The 24,570-nt window shown below is 46.5% G+C and overlaps 2 protein-coding genes across 3 annotated transcripts in view; both read left to right on the forward strand.

The window, feature by feature from the left end:
• The window catches only part of ADAMTS2 (ADAM metallopeptidase with thrombospondin type 1 motif 2), a 177,581-nt gene extending 171,411 nt beyond the window's left edge, over nucleotides 1–6,170 (forward strand). The window contains exon 22 of the mRNA XM_032124871.1: nucleotides 1,389–6,170. Coding sequence (XP_031980762.1) covers nucleotides 1,389–1,849 — 461 coding nt within the window. The 3' untranslated portion in view covers nucleotides 1,850–6,170. The remainder of the gene's footprint in view (nucleotides 1–1,388) is intronic.
• A 5,779-nt stretch (nucleotides 6,171–11,949) lies between these two features.
• LOC116451599 lies at nucleotides 11,950–16,736 on the forward strand. Of its 2 annotated transcripts, none has more exons than XM_032125228.1 (2): nucleotides 11,950–12,086; nucleotides 13,780–16,736. In XM_032125228.1, the coding sequence occupies exon 2, from the start codon at nucleotides 13,782–13,784 to the stop codon at nucleotides 14,769–14,771; it is 990 nt and encodes a 329-aa protein (XP_031981119.1). In that variant the 5' UTR covers nucleotides 11,950–12,086; nucleotides 13,780–13,781; the 3' UTR covers nucleotides 14,772–16,736. The 2 variants fall into 2 exon arrangements, with proteins under 2 accessions (XP_031981119.1, XP_031981118.1); XM_032125227.1 differs by lacking the exon at nucleotides 11,950–12,086 and adding an exon at nucleotides 12,188–12,336.
• Nucleotides 16,737–24,570: the final 7,834 nt, after the last annotated feature.

Genomic DNA, 24,570 nt, shown 5'->3' on the forward strand with positions numbered 1-24,570 from the left:
TAAGAGTAGGTGGAAATGTAGTAAGATCAGGGAGAGAGACACAAATGATTTCATCTCTGTCTCAGCACTCTGGTCACAGAGAAGGGTGTTTTGTTATTGATGATGCCAAGTGCTGGTCAGTCTGCTTTTCTCCTCAGCCCTCTCTCTCCTCTCCTCTCCTCCAAACCCTCTGACTCCTCTCAGCGTGGCTGCACGTTGGGATTTTTCCTTCACTGCAGTGCCTGGCTCCATTACTTCATCTTGGAGGCACAGGAGCTGAGGGATGTCTGTGTAGGACAGAGGACAGGCAGCGTTCTCTCCAAGGAGCCTGCTAGACCCTCACCGTCCATTTGCCACCAATTCATGCAGTCCTCTGCCTCCCTTGAGCAGAAATTACAACGGTTTGGGGAATCTCTGAGTAGGCTTCTGTTTATGTTTCTCGGGCAGGAACATTTTGACCACATCACCTTTAATCCCTCAGCCTACAATTTGCCAGCTGCATTTCAGCAAGATCAGGATCTGCCATAACACCTCTATTACAGTGCAGATCGTTGTAACAGCTATCGACAGCTTAAAGCTTATCGAATATTATCTAGAATTCTTTCTCTTTTATTACAGTCATTGACACAAAAATCAGGACTTGTTACTGAGTCTCCCAGTCATTAATGGACTGTCTTGGCTCCATTACTGTGGAGTTTGTTTGTCCAAAAAATATCAGCTCCCTTCTAGGAAGAGAAGAAAATCTCATGGTAAATGCACCACTTTTCTCTCAAACAAGAGACATGTTGAGAAAATGCCGCTGTTTTCAGAGTAGAGGTACCTGGCAACAATATCACTCCAATGGGAGATGGATGAATTCTGAGGGTTACATGGTACACATCGAAATAGGACTTGACTTTCCTGAGACAGTCCAGATAACTATATGTTACCCCTGACCATGGTTAGCCACTGTTTGGTTGCAGAAAAGCATTAAAATGAGCAAAGAGGGAAAAAATAGATTCCTTAATATAAACCTTGATGACTTTGTGGGAGTTCAATGTAGTTTTAGCAACAACACAGCACAATCAGTGTGTTATGAAGTTTAAATCACAACAGTAACACAATTCATTGTGGCTTCACGGTCTTCAGGGTAGTGCTTCCAGGATGTGAAGGCAAAAATTCAGGTGTTATGATCTAGAGCTTGGATGGGGCTGGTACAAACAGTTCAGATCAGCTTTTGCAGCTCTTGAAGTGAGTTGATTTTTAGGTTGAATATAAGCCTGCTTCTGCTTATAGAAGGCTCATTTGCCAGTTTCCCATCCCACTTTAAATATCAAACCCTCTGCCCACTGCCAAAGCTTCAGCTGTGTTTCTTTTTCTGATTAATGTGAAGATGCTCTTTATTTATCTGTTCCCTTTTTCTCTTGCAGAAGATCATTGTCAAGGAGACAAGTCAATGTTTTGTCGCATGGAAGTTCTCTCCCGTTACTGCTCCATTCCTGGGTACAATAAGCTGTGTTGCAAGTCCTGCAACACGTACAGCAACATAACAGAGGACGGCAATGTAACTGATGCTAATGTAAATAAGAATAATGTCATTGAGGAGGAGCTCCTGACAACCCCCAGCCTTCCCATGGGAGTCTCCACCACACAGTCTACCACCAGCCCTCCTCTGGTTTCCAAAACACGTGCACCCCCTTCCAATGCGACTGAGGAGCACCCAGAAATCAATGCAGTGGATGTTCCCTATAAAGTTGATGGGTTGGATAATGAAGTACCACAGCACAACATCATTACACGGAGGAGGCCTTATGAAAGGACAAGGAATCAAAGAATTCAGGAGCTGATTGCTGAGAAAATGAAAAAAGAGACTCTTAGGAAAATAAACTAAAATGGAAATATGGCACAAACAACATTTTTCTCTTATAGAGATGTTACCAACATCATAGTATTGGCCGTCATAGAGACTAAAAATGGGGAAAAATCAAAGTGGTGCTATGGCAGAGATAGCAAATTCTCAAGCCTACTATAAATGGAAAAGACAGATTGTTCCATAAGTGCTAATCTGAACACTTTGATGGCTAGGTTAGGTGTACAGGGTACGGCAGAGTATTAGTGCAATATCCCTACAGTGTCCCACTGAATCCAAACAAACCACATTACTTAGGTCAGGTTAGCAGATTTCTCAGTCGTGGGCTCTTTAAAGTCTTCTATGCCTGTGTAAAACTGCTTGGGAATAGTAATAGGAGTTACACTTAGTGAGGAGGAAAGCAGTCCCAAGACATAATAAATCCCTTTAACTCTGACAAGCAGGGGGTCAGCAATCCTGTGATGCTTCTGTGCATTGCACAAACCCTGGCACTAACACAGCCCGCTTCGGGAAGGTTCTTAGGACGTGCCAGACTCGGTTTGGCTGGCTCTGCCTCTGTGGTCACAGCTCGGCATGTGCTCATGTAGCTTCCTGAACCAGGACTGTGTTATAAAATACAGAGAAAATTCTGTAGCCGTATATTTATGTGTAAATTAAAAACTGACAAACAGTAGTTTACATACTTCCATAAACAATTTCAAAGGATTCTCCTAAACTTTTGGATACATGTAAGACATTTAGTAGGGTAGATCTGGCCAGCTTGGACTGACAATATCCTAGTCTTTCTGTTTACAATTATCCATATTTTTTTATAGTCTTTAAGTTCCTGTAATGCAACAGCCTCAGTGATCATTATTGGTTGGTGCTTTTTTTTATTGGTCTGATTTTTTTTCTACCCACGTTCTGTCTAACTTAAAGATGACTGGATTCTTCTTGTCTTTTCTTTGGTGCTTTGTTAAGACAAACTTTTTTTTTTCCCCTACATAGGATACAGTTATTTTTGAGGAAATAATTTTGTTTTATCTTCCTTTCCTTAGGACAGCTTTATTGGTGCAGAAGTGAACAACTGTTTGCTGTGCCCTTACATGAACATACACACACACACACACACACACACACGTGTCTTCACAGCACCAGGTCTGCTAGAAAACTTTAAGATATGTAACCTGACAACCCTTTGAGTACCTTTTTCCCCCTCAGGGTCATCATGGGTTTCATAGGTCATTTTGAATTCCCGGTTGGAGAATAGAAGATGAATTCAGTTTGGCTCTAACACTGCTGAGACAGGGAGCATGGACTGGTTCCTGCAGTGGGTGGCATCTGAGCAGGTTTTTTCCTGGCTTGGATTCTTCCATTTGTTTCTTTGCTGGTAAACCTCCTGCAGAGCCCGGGGCTTCCCTGAAATCCTCTCTTTACCACTAGTAGGTCTGGTGGCTCCAAGTTCAGATTTTCCAGTCTGAGAGGAAGATCTCACCCTCCAGCCTGAGCTGGTTTGAGGAGGCACCAGCAATAAGCCTGTATGTACAGTCACAAAATTATTGGGAATGTGCTGCATTCCCAGCAATGTGTGAGCTCTTCTCTGGCCCAGTTCCTGGCACAGAGCTTCACAGGTATTGCAAGGTGAAGCACGTGTGACTCCCTGTGACCCTACCTTCTGCCCTTCACCACCACGACTGAGTGAACTGCCCGGTCTTCTCTTCCATATGAGCCATTCCTGCTGGAAAGGAGGCAAGAGCCTGCAGGAACCTCAGGCTTTACAGCACCTGCATGTGGGACTGTTTTGGCCTGAATTGTGGCCAGAAGTCTTTGAAGCACAAGACCTGGTCTAAGAAAAATACTTCATGGAGATACTAGCCCAAGCAGAGAAGGAATGTTTTCAGCTGGTGTCATGGCACCAAGCGCCCCTTCTTGCACAGGACAGAGGTGATGCACTTCGAGCAGCTCCGGTAGTGCAGGGATGAGAGATACACTGAAGACCATGAAGAATGGGAAGCCCAACAGGCCTCCTAAGAGTCCAGAGCAGTAGAAAACATCTCCTGGGCCAAGCAGATGTGGCTGCAGATGTGGAAGCAACAGGCAGCACAAGCAAAAATCTGTTCTGGTTTGGAGAGCTAAAACTCAGGCTCTGCAGTTTGGCAGCACAGCAGGAAGAGTTCCATCGCAGGCTTTCACTCCTGGGACATGGAGTGTTTTCCTGCAGTCAAAGGGTGATTATCCTTAGTGCCCTGTCCCAGCCCTGTTCCATGGCCTGCCGGCCATCACATGGCCACAGTGAGCGGGCAAGCCCCGGGAGCCTTGTGCCAAGGGATTTGTGGCTGCCTACAGGCAGGACAAGTTTGAATAACAGTGTAGGGTCAGGTCATGTCTGTGCACAACAGCAATGTCGTAATGAGCACTGAAGGGAAAAAAAACCCCACCATTCTATTTATAAGCAAGCAAGATGTGTCTAAATCAACATCATTCCAGCTGCTGTGCCATGGGAGACATAAGCTGTAGCTGGGCTCGCAGCCTGTAGTCATAGTATTTCTTGCCTTCCACTTTTCCTTTACAGAGATGTGGTTAGTATAAAACTCATCTTTTCCCCTTCAAATTAACATCCTTCTAGCTCTGTGGACAATAAAAATAAACCACAACCCCCAGCTTTTTCATAGACTAGAAGCTCATCCAAGCATATGAAACTTAGGGAAAACCCTTACAAACCCAAAGATAGAAAGGGTTGGAGCTGGATTTACGCAGATGGGGAGGTAAAGGTTTGCTGCCTGGAGGGTACCAGTCACCCACTGGGACTTTTTTGAGACCCTTTGCTCCAACCTCCTGAGGTAGCTCATCTAATAGATTCTGTTCTGCCTTAGCTTCTGGAATAGGCTTAGTCAACCAGGCAGTGTGAAGAAATACCACAGGAGGCAGCGCCCACAGCTCAAAAAAAGCATTTTTCCACATAAAGTGGAAAAATGCTGCCTCAGGGAGCAGGAACAGCCTCCTGGAAGGCTGGTCTGGTGCTATGTTAGGTCCAGTGTTCATTAAGGACCCAATGCAATACCTGGTGGCATCTGCATTTTGGAAGGGCTTGTTCCCTTCTCAATCTCACTTTTTGGGATTTGATTTGTTTCTCAGTGGTTTAAATTCTACTGAATATTTCTTTAGCTGTTACTTGGGGAACACTGAACTACTTGAAGCAGCAGCTTCAGGCTACATTGCTCAAGACATTGAGAGGCTGATGGACCACCTCTTTAAGGAGCAGGAGCCAAGAGCTGCCTTCTCCTCACAGTCTTCCTGTATGAGAAGGGGGTAATTTAGGTCTCTTCAGACCGGGAAAGATGCCTTCTTTTCAAGCTGCCATTTGTTCACAAAACACCAAGAAGGTGGTTTTTTTCAGCAGTTCCCCATGAAGGTCATTCCCCAAGAACATGGGAATCACTTCTACTGGAAAACACAATGCAGGTCTCTACTGATAATGAAAAAGCAGTCCCAGACAAAAGGCGGGGGTTTGCTCTCCTGAGCTGATCTCATTTCTGTGTCATGCAGTGGAAAATTTGGTCTTTTTTTGTTTGGTTGGACTTTGACAACCCTTTCATCTTTTCTACAATGCTGTAATTGGGCAAGATCATCATCGCAGTGTATCTTCTGTAACCAGTTTGCTGTTGCCCAGGTGCTGCATTTTCAGACATAAGAAGCAGAAAGTGATATTTTAATGTAACCTAATCCCCAGAAGCTAAAACAGGTTTATAAACAAATAATTCCTGCAGAGACCATCTCAGAGATCTGAGAGATAAAGTAATGTGCTCCCATGAAGCAACGGATTTATGATCTAACCACGCAAGTACATAGTTTTCTCAATTGTCATTTTTCTGGTTGTCTAAACTTAAAATCCAACTCACAACCTCTCATGAAAAAAAAAAATCCCAAACAAATTCTGGTTGCTTTAGCTTCAGTCATCTGCCATTTTTTCCACCAACATTCCTTTAAAAATTTCTGTTATCTATGATGAATGCATCACTTTTTATATTCATATATCCATTCAATATTTAGAGTCTCACAACATCTCCATAGAATGCTTTCAGATATTCTGAGAATTCTAGAAACGGTGCTTTACCAGTACTCAAAGGGGTTTATGTTTTATTTTATTACATAATGCATTTAATATCTTATTTACTCACCTACAGTGCACAGTATTAGCTATGTTCATCTGAATATCTATATGCAACTTCCATTCACTTACATATGCCTTAACAGAAATTGCAATAAATAGCCATTTCTTGTATATTAAAAATGTATATACAAATTAGAATCTTTAATTTTATAATTTATTAAATTCAAATGTCTGTGTTCTTTTGCAAGAAAAGTGTTTGGCTTTTCCCTGTGCTTTTTTCATTGAGTTGATGTTATGCAGAGATGCTGGAGGATGAAGAATCAGCATCTTCAGATTCAAAACCAATTCAATTTCTACAACTGAATGAAGTGGGATTGGGATACACTTGCTGCTAAAGTCCTACATCCTTGTTACAACATCCATCATCCTAGGCTAAATATCATAAAGTCATTGGACCAAAACCTCTGCTGATAACTGCACAGAAATTAATCAAACTCACTTAAACCTGCTTGAGGCCCAAATCCATCCTGGTCCATATATCATCTCTTTAAAAAGCTCAGTTATTTGGGCTTCTATTCAGGACTGATGAGCAAATTCTGCTTTGCATGTCCTATTGATAAAGTAATTGCTCCTTTCCATAAAATTCTTTTGCACACATTTTCCTGCCGTATCCTGCACACTTGTAGCCAGGTTCCCTTTAAAGCATAATTGACTCTTTCCCATCTAATTGAAGTTTGTTGCTTGAGGATTTGAAAGATCCCTGCTTACTATGATTATTCAGGGAGCACCATGCAGTGCATCCAAGTCCAGCATTCTTTAATCAGGTAACAAGCCACCTCAACATTTTCCACCTGGAAAAGTAATTTACATACTTAAATGCCCTGATAAAACAGTGGACCAGCCCAAACCTGGGGTTCATTTACTGTGATAATTCATGCAGCATTTACAGCTGTGACAAGGGTTATATTTAATTGCCTTTTGCTTTCATAGATGTTAAGATTTTTAGGGTGGCCGTGGCAAAGGGTCTCACGTCTGCACCCCAGACACAAGAGACACCAAGGTGGGTTCAGTCATGTCCAACACCTCTCCTTCCCCCCAGCCTTGCTCTCTCTCTCTCTCTAAAATGCCAAAAGATGATGCCCACAGGAGGCCTTCTCTTCTTTTCCTGGCCTACATCAGCTTTTTAGCCCTTTTCACCATCATCTGGCTCTGAGGAAAAATGAAAAAAAGGCAGCTCAAGGAGGAGTTTCAGGCCAGGAAAGCAGTTAATCAGGTTATTCTTACACCAGGCAGAAGGCAGCTCCTTCAAAGTGTTGTGCAAATTTGACTGCTCCTTCCCACACTGAGGGGGACACAGCATGATTTCCAGCCTCCCACCCCATGTTCTGGCTCAACACTTGGTTTTGCTCACAGGGGTCAACAAACGCTGCTGAGCCTTCCTGGGAGATGAATACCTGGAAACCCCACTAGGGCTCTGTGTGGGCATGTGGATGTGTGTGTGTGTGCATTGCTCACCTTTGCTCTCCCCTTGCCCCCTTCCCACCACCCTCCCCAGTCCCTCCTCCTTTAGCAACTTCCCGAAGCCGAGCAGGGACCGAAGTGATGGAGCCTCAGAACCGCACCAAGCACAAGCAGCACTTCTGAAATCTCATTACAGGAAGGAGCAGAGCAGGATGACACATGTGGGAGAAACCTTATCCTAGTTAATGTGCGGGGGTTTATGCTTCATCAGCAGAGTGCTCTCTCCAGCATCCACCCAGCGATGAAGCTGAACCGTGGCAGCCCCAGCAGCACCACGGTTCCCAGCAGGCCTGGGATGCTTCACCTCTCAGTTGCAGTATCTGGTGGAGTCGCCACTAGATGGTGGCACGGCACAAGAAGTACGATTATGAAACGGCTGCTGGACTGTGATCCCAGCCTGAAAAATCCCTTAATCTGGTGAGATGTGCTCAGGAGGGGCCAGATGGAGTAAAACCCACTCGGCTCAGTCCCCACCGCAGTGTGGATGTAGTCGAAGATGCTGCTGTGCTGCTGTCATGCCCTGACAGTGGCTGGGGGCTGAAGAACGAGCAGGGATCCTGCAGGAGAGAAACACAGACAGCAGCAGCAGCGGAGACATAGAGTCATGAACAATCCCACCACTCAAACCACTGAAAATAGTTAAAGAATAAGTTGTTTTCTGGGGCTGTTATTTCTTAGGGCATCTAAACACATCCCAGCTACTCTGAAAAGAAGAAAGTTTAGAGGCCAGTAACATTACAGGGGGTTCCACTGATGGTTGTCATTTAATTTTTTAAAATTTCTTATTAAAGAAACACAACAGCTATGGAAAGACAAACCTGTTTTAGGTGAACTGGGCTGCTGGAAGGACAGGGGGTTTCGTGTGACCCCAGGCAGGAGAAGGCTTTCAAGTGACGGCAGTGCTGCCCTCACTGAGCCCTGCCGCAATCCACAGTGCTCAGCTCTCCAGCCTCCTCGCGTGGTGTGTCCAAAAGAGACCAATCGACACCAGTGTTCAGGCACTTTGGGATATGTATCATCTAAAATGATGTATGAAAAATGCATCCATGTAAAGATACAATATAATCATAGGCAGATCAGTAATAACAGAAATAAAATAGTTTATATTATTTTAAATAAATAGTCTCGGCCAGATTCCCAGGGGAAGTTGCCAGCGAGTTGCCACCATGGTTTGCACTTCTGAAACTTCAAAGTATTTTAAGAAAAGTCTGCACTGGCACAGAGCTCTCTCTGTCTGCTGGTCATGACCAACCACTGCCAATGGAGCCATGACACTGGCATGGCCTAGAAACTCCCAGGGAAAGTTCCCAGGAGTCATTTTCCAACTTAATTGAACTCCCAGTGAAGCAAAGTGCCTAAATCCCTCTGAGCCTTTGCAAAGGCTCCTGGCAGGACTCCACCCATGTTCCCAGTGGGATGGAGAGCTCAGTTCCTGCAAACAAGCCTTGTGCCAATGTGCTGCAGTCACCCAGCCCTCACAGCAAATGGTTCCTCACCTGCAAAAGGCAAGAAATAGCCAGGAACTTATGGAAAATCTGTGTGCATCAGTGACAGTGTTGGCACATGTAGCCACCACCAGTTGCTGTGTGAGCTGCAGTCAAGGCAACAGCTGTGGGTGCATTTCCAACCCAGCTCTAGTTAATAAGAAAACAGCTCATTAATATTTCATGGCAGTATCTTCACTGGTACCATAGTGGCTGCTTGCTGTAATGCACGGGAGGTTAATCAGCTGGGGGATGTAATTAGAGAACACAAATCCTCTGGAATCTGGCACAAAGCAGGTCAAAACATTTTCCTTTCCTAAACTTCTAATGAAAAACATAGAAACACAGAATCACAGAATGCTTGGGGATGGAAGAGACCTTAGAGATCACCTCATTCCACCCCCCTGCCATGGGCAGGGACAACTTCCACTAGATCAGGTTGCTCCAAACCAACCTGGCCTTGAACACTTCCAGGAATGTGGCACCCACAACCTCTCTGGGCAACCTGTGCCTCACCACACACACAATAAAGAATTTCTTCATTATTTAAATCTTTCCTCTATTAGTTTAAAACTGTTCCTCCTTGTCCCATTCAATATCTGCCATGTAAAAAGTCCCTCTCCCACATGCAAGAGAGGAGCAGCTCTTCCAGGTTGTTGATGCACCTTCAAGAAGGACCTGCACTGAGGTGTGGAGATGCTCAGTGTCATGTTAACCCTGTCCCCCATCCCTGGAAAGAGCCAACAAGCTTCAAAAATGCCCAGAGGAGAGTCACCTGTTACACTTACCCAGTTCTGCTAAACTGTGTGGATTTCCCAAAAACTGGAAGCATTCCAAAAAGAAAAACCTAACAGACAGAAAACCAAACCAAAAAGTAACTGTCAGCATTTATATCTCAGACACTCAACCAAGCCCTACAGAACTAGCAACTGCTGTTTTCCTCTGCAGCTCAGGCACTGCTGCTGTTGCTGTTTTCTTTTGCCATTAATCCCATTTGGTGACAGTTTTTATGCCCCCAGGAATGCTGATTCACTGCACTGTTGGGGAGTATAAGTACAGGAAACCAGGATGACTTATCCAGAACCATCTTCACAAGTGCTTGGAAGAAACCTATGGCAGTCTTGCAACAAGCATTCAAAGTTGCGCCTTATTTCTTTTAAATTAAGATTTTTTTGAGGACGCAGCTGATGACAGAGGAAACCAAATGGCTGCGGTTGAGGAAAAAAAAAAAAGAGGTATATTATATTTGTCCCTCCCACCTGGCAAGTTCTATTCATTCCATCAGACCTTCAAGAAGGAGGCAACTCCAGCAGGAAGGAAGAACTTACCAGGGCAGAGGAACCATCTTGAAGACTCTTTTTAAAGAGAGTGTATCCATGCACATCTGCACATGTGGAATTTGTTTCCAGATCAGTGCTCTTCCTCACAAAATGTTTTTTCCAAGCTCCATACTGCAGCTGCTTAGCATAGCTGGTGTCTGAGGAGTTTTTTCCTTTCGATGGTAATTACATTTCCTGCAAGCAAGAAGGAAAAATTGAAGCTCTAAGTTGCTACAGCATGATTCCAGCTGATCACTGCTGCTAGTGAATTTAAAGCATGAAGGCTATGGGTCATTTCATCTAAATTCAGCTGTTTGGCACCAGAAGTTTAGACAAACAGCTTGAGCTTACACACCTGTCATATTGAAATGCTAAGCAATGGTTATTTCCAGAAAAAAAATAATCTGCTTGGAACCATATCCTGAAGGGATGCAAAAGTGTGTTGAGCTGCTTATTTCCTTTTACTGGAGATAAAGAAAAAACCTGAATGAGGAATGTGGGCTTGGGTGACTAAATCAGCAGTTACAGCCAATTCCAGCCTGATTGCTGGTAACAGAGAATATTTGCATTTAAACTAAAGTGATTTTTAATCTAGAATTTCTGCTTTTCTCTTCATCCCTCCAGCAGGTCAGGACAGGCATTGTGGGGAGCAGCAAGGCTCAGAAATGCAGTCACGCTCCCTGGCCTGGGCACACAGGGATGTTGTGCGGGATGGCTATTCCCCCGAAAAGAGCAGCAGCTGTTGGGGCTGCCTCTGAGGAGAGTGTTGGGAAATAAATACAGAAGGAAGATTCTGCTGCAACATAACAATTCATCGCCCCACACAACATGATGCTGCAAGAGAAGCTATGAGAGAGACACTAGGGTTATTCCAGAATTGCAATCAGTTTGCAGCATGTTAATGAGCCAGGAAACAAAGACAAATCACTGCTGCCCAGGGACCTGCAAGGCTGGATGCTGCCAGTCTTCCTGGCAAAGCAATTTGCTGTAATGCACTTGTGTGGTCTCAGAGAAACATGAACAGGGATGATGCTGGCAGCAGTCGGAGAGGGTGGTTGGTGGAGAAAAGCCCTGGGAGGTGCCGTGGAAGGGCCGGCTGCTGCTGTGCTTCCACAGCAATATGGATATACACCTCGACCCAGGGATGTACAGCTTGGCCCAGGGAAGCACAGCTCAATCCAGGGATGTACAGCTTAGCCCAGGGACGTACAGCGCAGTCCAGGGGTGTACAGCTCAGCCCAGGGATGCTCGGCTCAGAGCAGAATGGGAGCAGGGACAGAGGAGAGCAGAGGGCAGCACTAACGACGCTGCAAACAACCACTGCCTCTTGGGCAAACCAGCACAAATTTGTTCACAAAATAGGGCAGAGAAGGAGCAAAAGCAGCCCAAAACCCTAAGGATTCCCCTTTCAGCAATAAAGCTTGAAAGAACTACGGCGCCTGTTTTCCCACCGCAGCTTGGAGCACAGGCAGCACTTGCCCTCCGGCACCACGGCCACGGCCCCGAGGTCCCTTCCACACGGGGAATTGTTGCCAGGCAGCTGAGCCGCAGGGATGTGTGGTGGCCAGTCCTGGAGGGGCCGGAGTGGCCCAGCCCGGCTGTTGCCCGCGGCTGCCCCGGAGCCCCGGCGCCCGCCGGCTGCGGCTCGGGCAGGGCAGGCAGCCAGCGGGATATATTTAGCAACAGCAACAAAACAGGCAGCGGGATCAGCTGACTGAGGCAGGGAGCTGGCGCATGGGTTAGTGTTAGACAGCACATCTCCTGTGCTGGGAACAGGGAGGAGGGAGCGGGGCAGAGCCGTGCAGCCAGGGGAGACGACAGCCGCCCGTGCCCGCACCCCGCAGGTAAGGGGAGGGGGTCTGGCCAAGGGATGTGTCCTGGGGGTCGCTAGGAATATCCGGGATGCTGGTAGCCAGTGATGCTCAAGGCGTGGTGGAGGGGAAGCTGCAGGGCAGGGAGTCCTGCTCCCCCGGGGCTGCAGGTGACGGGGAGGTGACCTCGGCCGTGCCAACGCGGTGGTGCCCAGGGCGAAGGGGATGGCATCCGGGCGGGACCTCATCCATCCCATCATCGGAAGAGTTTTACTGCAAATAGGTAATTTAGTTTCCTTCCGGAGGAAGGGCGTGTTGGCAGGACTTAGTTACTGATTAGCGCTATCGTGATTTAACACGACATGCCCGTGCCCCTTATCAGGGGCATCCGGCCGCTCTCACTGCCGGGCCCAGACCCTGACACTGCCGAGCTCAGGCAAGGGGTGGGAGGGAAGGAAGGCAAAGGAACAAGCCTTTTCTTTAAGGCTTAAAGACATGAGAGAAACAGAGCAGGCAGGAAAAAGGATAATAAAAAGGCCCTAAGGTTTAAAGCAAGCATCTCCTGCTCTCAGGTCAGCAAATCCCAGCTTGGCTGGCTTTACCAGTAGCGCCTGAGAAAAACCAGTAAGGGCCAGCAGCAGCCTGGGGAGGGATGGGCACCCAGCGAGCTCTACCCTGGGCTCGGCACGAGCTGCTCATTTGTGCTCCGTGTGTGATCTGCAGCTTTGCAGAGAGGTTCAACAAAGCCAGATTTATTTCCAGCAAGGCATTAAAATAGCTAGCAAAGCACTTTTGCGTTTAATCACACAACAAAGCTATATTGTGTCTGCAGATTAGTCACATAGAAATTTCATTGGGGGAAGCAGTGGAAAAAAAAAAAAATCCAGGCTATGTGGTCATTTCTGCCAGAAGGGGAGATAAGCAGAGCACAGCGGGGAGTCTTTGGAGAAAAAAAAAATCAGTACAGTTAGAAAACACTGCAGCACAAACTATACTGAAATATTTGTAATTCAGTGTGTTTAACTGAGTAGTGGGAGAAGTTTGATGGAAATCCATCCTAAAAGGAATTGAGAACAACTATGTGAATATGAAGGACATGAATTAAATCCCTTTGACTCTGTGTAAGCACTCAGGGGAGGACCTACCTCTCCATAACTACATTTGTGAACCACTGGCACAGACAAAAGTGACCCTGTACATTCTCACCTACAGCTTCTAGAAGAGACCACTGTAACGTTGCTGTACTTACGTGGTGCTCCCCACAGGGGCAGGGCAGCTCCTCTTCTGTCATGTTCAGCTCCTGCCTGCTTGGACAAGGGCGAAGTCAGAGCCCTGCCACAGTGAACAGACATGGAGCATTAAATAAGGAGAGTAATTTACGCCTTGCTGCTACAACAGGGGCAGTGAGACAAGCTCATGCCCCTGCCCCACACTTCTCCAGCTGTGCTCTCTTGCATTGCTTCAGGAGGGAGCACCACTGCTGATCTCCTTAACGAACCTTTAATTTACTGCCACATTTAGTGACTTGGCTTCTTCATACATTTATGAAGCTCTTTACAAAACCATGGATATAAAAGTACTGCCAGCAGACTTTTAAAATGCAGTTTTTGTAAACAGCCCTGTTTGCCACAAGAAGACATTGGGTGGCTCAGGCAGAAACAAGCCCAGGATTCCTTTACCACAGCAGGTTTTCACATGCTGATCATGTCTGCTCTGTTCTTTGCAGCCATGGCGCCCCGGATCAGATTGAGCCTTTCAAAGCCTCTCCCAACCATACGGGAAACCCACGAGGAAGCGATGGAGGATCCAAGCAGCAACCCAAAGCGTGCTGGAAGTGCCGCAGCCAGCCCTGACGTGTACTCCAGCGACGACTACATCCAATCCATCTGCCACCTTGCCAGACCCACCTTCCCAGCCCTTCTGGAAAGCAGACGTAAGGGTCAGGACAGAAAGACCCTGAAGACCCTTGAAGACGTGTCACATTCTCCACCCTTTGTGGGGACACAGCAGCAAAGGTCGAAATGTAAATTGACCAATTTCATCTCGAATGTGGTGCCACTGGGAAAAGTGCCATGTGCAGAAACCGGCTTTTGGTCCAGAGAGGACCCCCTGGAACAAATTTACACCAATGCAGGAAATCTTTGCTCCTCCAAGGCTTCTTCCTCTGGTGAAAGTGCCAGCACTGGTCACTCACGGGGCAACCCTTCTACCCCAAATGGTGACCTTCATCCTGCAAACCTGGAAGAAGAAAACACAGGGAAAAGCAGTTTTCCACGAGTGTTCAGTTTTCCAAGGCTTCCCTCCCCAAGACCAGTTCAGAAAGAAGCAGTATACTCAGAGCTGAGGTATCTCAGAAGGGATGAGGGAATGGTTTTAGGGAGTAACCACAGTCAGAAAGAAAATGGCCCCATGTCCATTAACACTGAAGAGCTATTGGCACCCTCAGCCAGAGGGAAGCTGGTAGGAAACCCAGCCCTGCCCTGCTCCGTAAGAAGGCAGAGTTTGTTCAATACAGCAGACATAGATGAAAAAGAAGGAAGAGAAACCTCTCACTGTGACAAAAATGTCATGGGTGATGTCCCTGCTAAGCAGAGATACTTTGAGTCTTTCCAGGTACCTAAAAAAGCCACCATCCATAACTGGATTTCAGAGCACAGATGCATCTGGAAAGAAGCAAAGATAAAAGCTTGTTTGCTCCCAGCCATTGCTGAAGTGTGAAGAAGTAGCTGCTTAGAATAATTTTATTCACAAGATATAACCACCCTGTGCTCTAGCAGCTCTCCCTGGAGTCCTCACACAGAAAATATGGCTTGAACATGCATGCGAGTCAGGCAGACTCTTGTGATCCATCATATCCCTCATCCATGGGCAAAGGGACAATTCAGAGTCTCATCTGCTAAGGAAACAGCAATCAGTTTTCATTTTAGAAAGGCAACAGTTCATAAAGCATCTCCTCCCACCTACTGCCTAGAACTGCCCTGAGCATGAAGAAAAGCTGGAGAGAGCTGAAGAGAACACAAATCCCATCTGTGCTGGAGAAGAAGTGGGAACACTGAAACACCAGTGTTTTCCAGCCAATGCCAAGCAGCCAAGCAGGTGTTGCTCACACTTGGGTACAGTCATTCAAAAAGGAACCCTTTGCCCAAGGCTCGGACAGTACGAAATGCACTCTCTCTGACACACATTTACTGGGAGACCCATCACAGATCCCTGCCTCTGCACCAGGATCCCACTGGAGAGGTCATCCATTAGAGCAGTAGCATAAAGAAGTATTTCTTGAAACTCATAAGAAGCCTTTTATGAGGATTTGCTGGAGGGCAATATGGAGAATATTACAACTCCTTGAGTGGGGATTTTCCTGGTGCTTACCCTGGCCCAACTCTGTTCCCTTTACTACTGGACTTACCCCTGGCAGGAGGAGAGCTGGGAGCCCTGGTGGGCATTGCCGTGCCAGTGCTGTGGCTGTTCTGGAGCCAGCTGTAAAGAAACAGGCATCATGTTGGGCTCTGCACTGACACAGCCAGGCTGCACACCACAGGCACCCATGGGATTTGCTGCTCAGGTTCAGGAGCCCATGAGCCCACACAGAGCTCTGCAGGCTCAGAAGAGCAGCCTTGGCTGAGGGGCAGCCTAGGGATGCTGGGCTGGTGCTCACAGAACCTGAATGTAAAATAATAACTGGTGTTTCCCTTCATATCTGTGCTTCTGTATTCTCACCTACCTGACCTTGCTGATGATGTTGACCGAGCTTTGCTTTGTGCTGCCAGACTGAAACATGGAAAAAACAAATGCGCATGTTCCAAGCATCCAGCCCATCACATAGACAAACAATTCACGTTGATATTATTTCTATCTGGGACGTCTGTAGGATGAGAAGCATTCCCACAAGGCTGGGAGGTCCTGACATGGGGCGATGGGCACATGCTCAGGCCATCCCTCGCTGCCACACACAGACTTCTCCATCCAGAGAAGCTGTCATTGGCACTTTCTCCTGCAGTCAGAGCAACTTCACCCACCTGTGTCTGGTGCCACACTCCCCATAGCCGGTCAGGAGAAGTAGCTGAGAAAACTGCAAAGCAATACCAGCCTAATTATTACTACTACTAGGAATAAATGTTTTGGCACAGCAGAGAGCAGAGGGACCAGGCTGTTTGCTCAACAGCAGCTAAGATGAGAAACAGCATCGGAAAGCTGCAATTATAAAAATGCTCACAAGTGATTTCCAAACCACCCTCAAGCAGATGAAATGAAAAAGCAACTTCTACTCAGTACCAACATGAGTGTAAATATGCTCAAGGATCAAAAGGTGAGAGTGTTTGAGCTTCTCATCCTCACATCTCTTACCTCAAATATTTTTTTCTCTTGTTGAAACTCATTAGTGCTATGGAGCTGAGCTGCTTCTCAGCTCTGTTTTTGAACTAACCACACAGCAAGAACAAAAGTGAAGGTGGCTCCCGCATTCATTATAGCTGATGGAGAAAGTTGAACCTGGAAGGTCCCAGCCTGCTGTGCCTCCTCCACACCTGTCCCTCCCTTCTCAGGTAAATGCTGGGGGTTAAGTGACGCTTGTCATTTAAATTTCTCTCCATGTGAATATTTATTACTCTAATGCCTAACAAGTCTTGTGCCAACTGCATGTATCACTGCTTTTGACAGAGGAAACAAATAAAGTCCTTCCATCCAGTTGTTGTTTCCATTCTGCATTCCACAGGGGATTATTTTTAGTGCTGGGCTGGTCCACAGCACATGGGTTGTGACTTGCCATGCAAACACCTTCTCACTCTACCAGGCCTTCACACCTCACCGCTTCAGCAGCTGCTGCCCAGGGCTGTGATTCCTTCTCAGCTGCCACATAATCCTGCAAGTCTCTACACCCCTGAAACCCACCACCTTTTCTCTCCAGAGCAAAGAGAACCAGGAGCAGATGAGATCTGCAACTCAGGACACACTGGGAAAAACTTCAAACTCCTCTGATGTAGGACTGGGAGCAGGCTGTGGGGCCTGGGGTGATAGCAGGGTTGGGCTCAGAGCTGGGGGCATTTGAAAACACAGTGTTAGTTCCAGGTTTGCTCGTCAGCAGCTGCTACATGCCCATGGAGCACCAGGAGTTTGGAGTTAGGTGCAGCCAGGTTTGGAGCAATGAAGCTTTGGAGTGAACTGGCTCTTTCTTGGAGCCATACTTTTTCTTTAGTGAAAACTGAGGTTCTACTCAAGCAACTGGGCTTTGCAAGAGGAGCCAAAGCTGCTGGGATGCAGCAAAGATGGGGGCAAAGATGCATGGGCAAATTGGGGTCATAGGAGTGGCAAGGCAGGGAAGGGAGGAGGGAAATGTGGGGCAGTGAGTGGGCAGGGCAGCTCCCAGCAGGAGGGGGATGCTGGGTGTCAGGGCTGGGAGCCCCAGGCTGAGGAATTCCAGCTGTGCAGTAAAAGCCATGACAGGTAAGAAAAGAAAACTTGGTTTAACACAGGACAGAGGCAGCAGATAGGGAGGGTTGTTTCTATTCAGATTCAGTTAAATCCTGTTTTGAAAAGCACAGTCCTCACCTTCACCATCAGCTCTGTTGGAAATGAGCATGTTGGTCCTTATGAAATCACAGCACAATTAAATATGCACCAGCTCCCTGGATAAGGCAGTTTTGCAGTTGTACAACATCATCCACCTGCTGCAGATGCACTTTGGGCTGGTTCAGGGAGGGGTGGGCATTGGGGCAGCCTTGTCACTCCCCTGTCACAGCCTCTCTGCCCCCCAGCTGCTGAGGGAGCCTGCAGTCCTACCAAAGGAAATAAAATGGGATGCTGTTGGGTGGGATAACGTGGCCTGCAGTTATACAGCACTTTTCTGCTGTTCTCCCCATGGATGCACACCTGGGCCATCAGAAAATGCTCCCCCTCTTCCCCTCTCTGCAGAACAGCCCCTGAGGAATCACTGGTCGGGATAAGCCTGCAGAAGTTGCTGCCTTTTCAGAAGAGCTTCCAGACAAGAAAGAAAACCATGTCTAGGAATTTAGGTCAAAGAGAGAGATAAAAGCTGTGCTGCTTCCATGGCCAATCTCATGGCAGGCTCTGAATTTGAAGTCACTGGTAGAAAAATCTCATTTATTGAGATCATCAGAACTGCCGAAGGGATTTGGATTAATTTGAATGGGGAATAGGTATCCAAATCCCACCGGCAGCTTTCAGTCTCAGACTTCACATCCAGTTCACAAGCAAACTGTGAGCTAACATGCAATTTTGCTTACATGATCATGCAGCCTCTCCCTGCTGCAAATAGTAAATGCATTTGAACACAGAAAATCATGACCAGAATTTACAAACCAGAGATGATGAGGCAGAAAGAAAACTGTCCCACTCTTTACTCAGGTTTTTGTCTTTTAAATGACAAAGATACCCATCAGCTGAAACCAAAGGCAAGGAAGCAACAGCTCCAGGAGCCTCTCTCTGGTGATCAGACCTGAGCAGGGCAGGAGCTGCTCAGAAACTCCTACAGCAGCCACAGCACAGAGAGCCTCACCCACCCCAGGAGAGGCTTTTCTGTGCCCACACGGACAGCCAGCAGGAGAAATGTTGATAAGAAACTAAAACGTGAGCCAGTGCAGCATGGTTACAGACAGGGATATGCCATGAATGGGGCTCTCTCAGCCAGGGATTTTAATGGGAGAGACAAGCAGGGGCAGATCAAAGGGCTGCCCACAAACAGGGAGATGCAGGTGGGGTATGAGCAAGGTTAGCAAAATCAGTTTCTAAAAAGGTCTTTAACTCTGAAGTTAAGATTAAAGCAGGTATTTTTGATTTAAGAAAAAAAAAATCCAAATCTTAAGGCTCCAAGGAAAATTTAAAGCTCCCACCTTTTAAGGAGATCAGATCCAAGCCTGAGGCAAAACCCAGGCTGCCTCAGCTGAAAGCAGGGGCTTTGTGGGTGGTGCTTCAGGCTTTCCCCCTGCCCTGAAAAGCCTGCATTTGGGCCTAATTGCTCATTGAGGGCATATTTTAATTAACTTTGAGCCTTCCTAAGTGGAGACTGATTTCATTTTTCATGGTGCAGAATGAAGTTAAACTGCATTTAGAGACTAAGCAGGAATCCCTTAGCTTTGAATGAAACCTTGACTGAACCATCAGCAATGTGATTAACGGCAAAGGGTTTTGTATTTTCCATTTGCAGCTGTAACCACGGGCAGAAGAGAGCTCTGAAATGATGGCTGAAAGCTTTTCTGCTTGTGCTTGAAGAGCCAGAGTCTTCAGGCACAGCTCTCTGCCTTGCTTATCAGAGCCCACGTGCATTTTTGTGGCTGGCACCACTTATGTGGGCCACAGTTGACAGCAGGGATGACCCCTGAAGCACCACATCATGGGCTTGTGGCCTTTCCCCATGCTCAGGGATTCTCAAGTACAATCTAATTTGCTGGACATGAGCTAGAGCTGATGCAAAATACATGTTGTGTAAATAGAGAGATATTGTTCCTGGTAATTGCAGCCTTCCTGGAATTAATGGTCCTGGAGGCAACGCTTCCTAGGACTGTTGCGAAGAGCTGTAGAAAAACTGGGCATTTTTAGAATACCAGCTTGTTGCTACATAAAGTTTGACCAAATGCCATTTAAATCAAAGGGAGCCTTTAAGTGCTTTGGAATGGGCTTGTAATGGGAACAATTTTCCGCTGCATTTAAAGCACAGATTTCTAATAGCAGCTGATGAGGAAAATCAAATTATTAGTTTATTTATTTGTGTGTATTAGCATTGTATCAACTGTTTCTTGTCTTCGCTTTTAAATTGGCCTAGATGAAAGCCCTCAGCCTGCTGTGAGCTTAGCAAGAACTGTGTGTACACCACAAGGCTTTAGCTGCCTGTGCCTTACACACCTGCAGTGGCTTTGTCCCTCGGGATCAGCAAATCCCAGCTCTGCAGAGTGGGTGGTCATGCACAGTGAGAGCAGAAGGAGACAGCAGGGACACTGCCACATCTCATCTGGCAGCACGATGTGACATTTGCAAGTCAGCTGTGCTTAGCTGAACGTTTTGTTGTTTTTTCCTGGATGGCAAGTATGTGGGAGAGAAAACGGTTCATACCAGAGGTGCTGAGCTGCTCTCTAAAACTCTCTGACAGGAGGCTGTAGCCAGGCGGGGGTTGGTCTCTCCTCCCAGGTAACAAGTGGCAGGACCAGAGGAAAAGGACTTGGGTTGTGCCAGGAGGGGTTTAGATTAGATATTGGGAAAAATTTCCGGATGGGTTGTCAAGCCTTGGAACAGGCTGCCGAGGGAAATGGTGGAATCACTGTCCCTGGAAGTGTTCAAAAATCACGTAGATGTGGCACTTGGGAACATGGCTTAGCAGTGGGTTTGGCAGTGCTGTGCTGAACTCAACGATCTTAGAGGGCTCTTCCAACCTTAATTATTCTATTTTATGTTTTTTTACCTTTCCAACACACTCAGTGAGCACTGGCTGAGCTACTAGCTCAGCTGCAGAACAGGGAGATGTCACATCTCAAGTGTCCAGGCTCCAAAGCAATTACACAAGAAACACCAAATTTGCTCCAGACGTTCTTCACATTCCCCCTCAGGTCATGCTACAGAGGCATCAAAAACTGCACAGAATAAATTGTGATGTTGGCTCACAAATGCCCTTCATGGTTTAGCAGTGCCAGCCTGTCACCAGGCCCTGTTCAGCTGGGGGCTGTGTGAATGCACAGAGTAGCCAGCCCTGACTTGCTGAGCCTACAAGCCACTCCAGCCTCATTAGTGGCATGAGCTGGGAGCTTCGGATTGGGGCTGATTTGCACAAAGAGCAAAGGAACATGCACATGGTCCTTGCTCACAGCAGAGCCAGCTGTGAAAACCAGTGAAAAATACACCTGTTTTTTAGGGGAAGCAAATACAAGCACAGGCCCATCATGCCCAGTTTTGAATCTGAAATGTGCAGGTCCTACTCCAGACCTCAGTTTAGGACAGATGGGTGTCTAACAACTGGCAGTGTTTGCAGGTAAGAAGAGTTTGGTGGTACAAATATTGCAGGTGAGTTTTCTGGTCCTGCCCAGAAGAGCTGGTAGGGATGGGCTGGAGAGGCTGCAGCTGGGACTCTGCTGCTGCTGCTCCCAGCCTGGTTCGCTCCCAGCACTTTCCAAAACATCACAACACCTGTTCCTTCAGGCACTACAGGAGGACACAAAGCACAGCCAAGCTGCGGTGACATTTGAGCTGCTTAGTCAACGTTCAGCTTTCCTTCAGGTGTGGTGGGGTGTGAGGCATCCCCAGCCCTTGAGGGATGGTGACATCCCTGCCTCAGATGCCAAATTCTGTGTTGACCCTCCATGCTCTGCTCAAACCTGGTTTGCTGGAACAAGGGCACACAGACAGAAAACAAAACAGCCTCCTTGCTGTGCAGGGTCAACTCCTGGAATTAATTGCTGCAGGATGTCAACAAGATAAAATTCAGCAGGACTCAAGAGATGATTAGACAGTCCTGTGATCAGGAACATTTGTGCAATGCTAACTGGGTCAAAGAAATACAAGAGAAATTAAGTGTTGTGCTTTCCTGAAGGGCTGAGCTGGTACCAGCTGGATTTAGAACAGATTCCTCCCCACCTCCCTTTCCCAGTCTTTTTATAGCAACAAGCAAATAGCAGGATCTATTGCAAAGTGTCTTCTCTTCCCTTAGAATAATAAAGCATTGCCTGCTCTAGGAAGTCCTCGAGACCAAAGTGACAACTGATCCATGCTACAGCACTCAGCAAAACCCTCTCCATGTCATTTTAAAGGCAGAAAATGAAAGTTTCCTTTCTCTGCTGCCTCTAAGCTTCAGACCAAAAATTTCTCAAGAAGGGAATAAAACGCACAATAAACTGGCTGCAGATGAGCTGGTTGTACCTCCACCCTGAAACCCTTTTCTAAGCATAATTAACCAAATTAATTATATAACTGTACAATAGTGTTAACCAGAAAAACATGTGGGGTAAATAGCTGAATCCAAAAGCCAATAGTGGTACTATAGGGAGGTGTTGGGGGATAATGGGAGTGATGGTTTCTACCACCAAAGAGAGCAGAAGAGATTGGGTCTTGCAATAAGGAAGAAAAGGAGCAAAATCCTCAGGATTTTGGAACAGAGTTCACTCTCCAGGTTGGCAGATACTGCACCAGGTGCTCCAAGGTGGGAACTGCCATGGAGGTAGAAGGTGGAGGCTGGGGCACCCAGTATAACCTTTTCCAGCATTTTGTTTTTCAGTAGGAAGATGCTGACAAACATCCATAATCTCTGCACATTTTTCTGACACGTAAAAGTGCTCCTGGCACAATTGGCAGAAGGCACAAGGCACTGCATGTGACAGCAAGGGCAGTGCAGCTGCTCCGAGCACATCGGTTCACTTCATTAAATTTCACTGTCTTCAACAACAGGGTTCTGAGAGAAAAGTCTTGCTGAGGCTAATGCTGGCAACAGAAAATTACCCGGTGATCTCAGCTAGGTAGAAGAACTCTTTGGATTCTGTGCCCAAAGATGAAGCCTCCTTCCTACAGTCCATTGCAAAGGATACAGGATAGAAAGGAAAACATGTCAGCATTTAAATATCACCCCATTAGGCTTGGCAAAATACAATGGTGATGCCCATTGTATTCAAAATTTTCATAGTATCTTAGAATGGTCTGGACCTTAAAGATTATTTTGTTCCAACTCCTTGCCATGGGCAGGGACACCTTCCACTATACCAGGTTGCTCCAAACCCCATGCAGCCTGAACTTGAATATTTCCAAGGATGGAGCACCCACAGCTGCCCAGCTTCTCTGGGCAACCTGTGCCAGGGCCTCACAGGGAAGAACTTCTTCCTAATACCCAATCCAACCCTGCCCTCTGTCAGTTTGAAGCCACTCATTTTTGTATTTGTTGCCAAAATTGACAAAGAAACAAATCTTCCCCAAACCACCCCACCACATTTTGTTGCATCTAATACTAATTCTAGCAATTTAATTTCAAAAGGAAATTCAAAATGTTTTTATTGTTTCTCTTTTCCCTGTTCTTCCAGGAACAGCAATGGCTAATGTGGCCTGACCCACTTTGTCAGATTCCGAGACCTGTAGGGGCTGTGAGGTCCCAGCTATCAAACCAAACACTGTAATTAGCCTTTATTAAAATTCTTTCCTTTCTCACCAAGCACCACATTTACATGGCAGTTTGTCACACACGTTTGAGTTTTTTAAGAAAAGTGTTTTTTGCTTGGAACACAATAAAACAGTTGGACTCTTAGATTTTACTGCTCCTGGTACAAGCACTCATGTCCTGACCCACAGGAGCTCCCAAGGTCTCTCAGCTCCATTGTACTTCAACAGACAACACAGACTTATGCATCTTTATGGATCAGGGCCTTTGCAGATATATTTAAGAAGTCATTGCTCTCAGAACCTTGTACAGAGTGTTCCAGACCAGCAGTACAGTACTTTTAAAATCACTGTGAAAACAAAGCACTGCACCACACGCATTCCTTTTCCTGGGGGCAGGAGGGAACCAACCCACCTGACAGACTGAAGGCACATTGCTCATCCTGCTGTGGAGAGGAACTCTAGGTAGGGCAAGGCCATAGCTCTGTACCCTCCTCAGACCATTTGATCTGCCTGAATGCAGAGTAGTTTTACCCTTTCTTAAGTCCCTCAAGCTCATGGGATGAGATTCTCACCAGCAGGACAAGAGGGAGTAGAACCAATCCCAGAGTCCGAGCTGCAGGTGTGACCTACTCCACCACCCAGACACCCAGGACCTTCAGCAAGTTGCTGGCTTTTGGAGTTATTTCTGCTTTCTGTAGAATGGAAATCATTCCCACTTAGGGGAAGAAGATTTCTAAGATTAGCCAAACGTGTAAGAAAAAAGTAATTATATAGAAACAGATTTTTCAGAGCCAGCAAAGAATCACAGAGGTAAAAGAGGAACTTGTGTTGCAGTGCCAGGTGGTTCTTTATTCATTTCACCCATTCCTACAGGACATGAGTAACACAGGGACAAATGTAAGGGAAAGGCTGGCTGACTCCTGAGGATGATGTAACAAGTTGAAACTTCAGTTTTCACACCATCAAATTGAAAGCTTCATTAAATTGTACAGCTGTGCCAGGGACTCAGCACTGGACCCAGCAAAGATGCAAACTCACTTCAGTGGAATGTGAATCCTGTGTTGGGTGCCACAGGTCAAACACTGCCCTGCTGCCTCTGCAGGGCTTTGGGGGGTTAGGACGGGTCTCATGGAAGACAGCCTGTTCCACATGTACATGTGGTAACTTCATCTTTCTGTACTCCTGATTATGTTTTCCCAGTGAAAGCCCAGTGAAGTCAATGGAAAATTTCCTGTTGGCTGTCTTGGGCCAAGACCCAAATTTCTACTTTTTGTTCATCTCCCTCTTCCCTCACTGGTATGTGGATAAATGATTCCACCTGAGGGAGAAAATGTTACACAGGGTAATCCCAACCCTTCCTGTAGCCTATTACCTCAATTTACACTAGAAATACTCCTAGTTTACTACCTGCAAGCATTAGCAGGCACAGCCCCCACTA

This window comes from Corvus moneduloides, chromosome 15 (assembly GCF_009650955.1).
Source record: "Corvus moneduloides isolate bCorMon1 chromosome 15, bCorMon1.pri, whole genome shotgun sequence".
In the NCBI taxonomy this organism is placed as follows: domain Eukaryota; kingdom Metazoa; phylum Chordata; class Aves; order Passeriformes; family Corvidae; genus Corvus; species Corvus moneduloides.

Bases quoted from the DNA above. Each gene is read 5' to 3' on its own strand.
- LOC116451599 (XM_032125227.1), top strand. From the start codon at position 12,279: ATGGCATCCGGGCGGGACCTCATCCATCCCATCATCGGAAGAGTTTTA. The intron at 12,337-13,779 runs GTAATTTAGTTT...TGTTCTTTGCAG, and splicing joins AAGAGTTTTACTGCAAATAG to CCATGGCGCCCCGGATCAGA.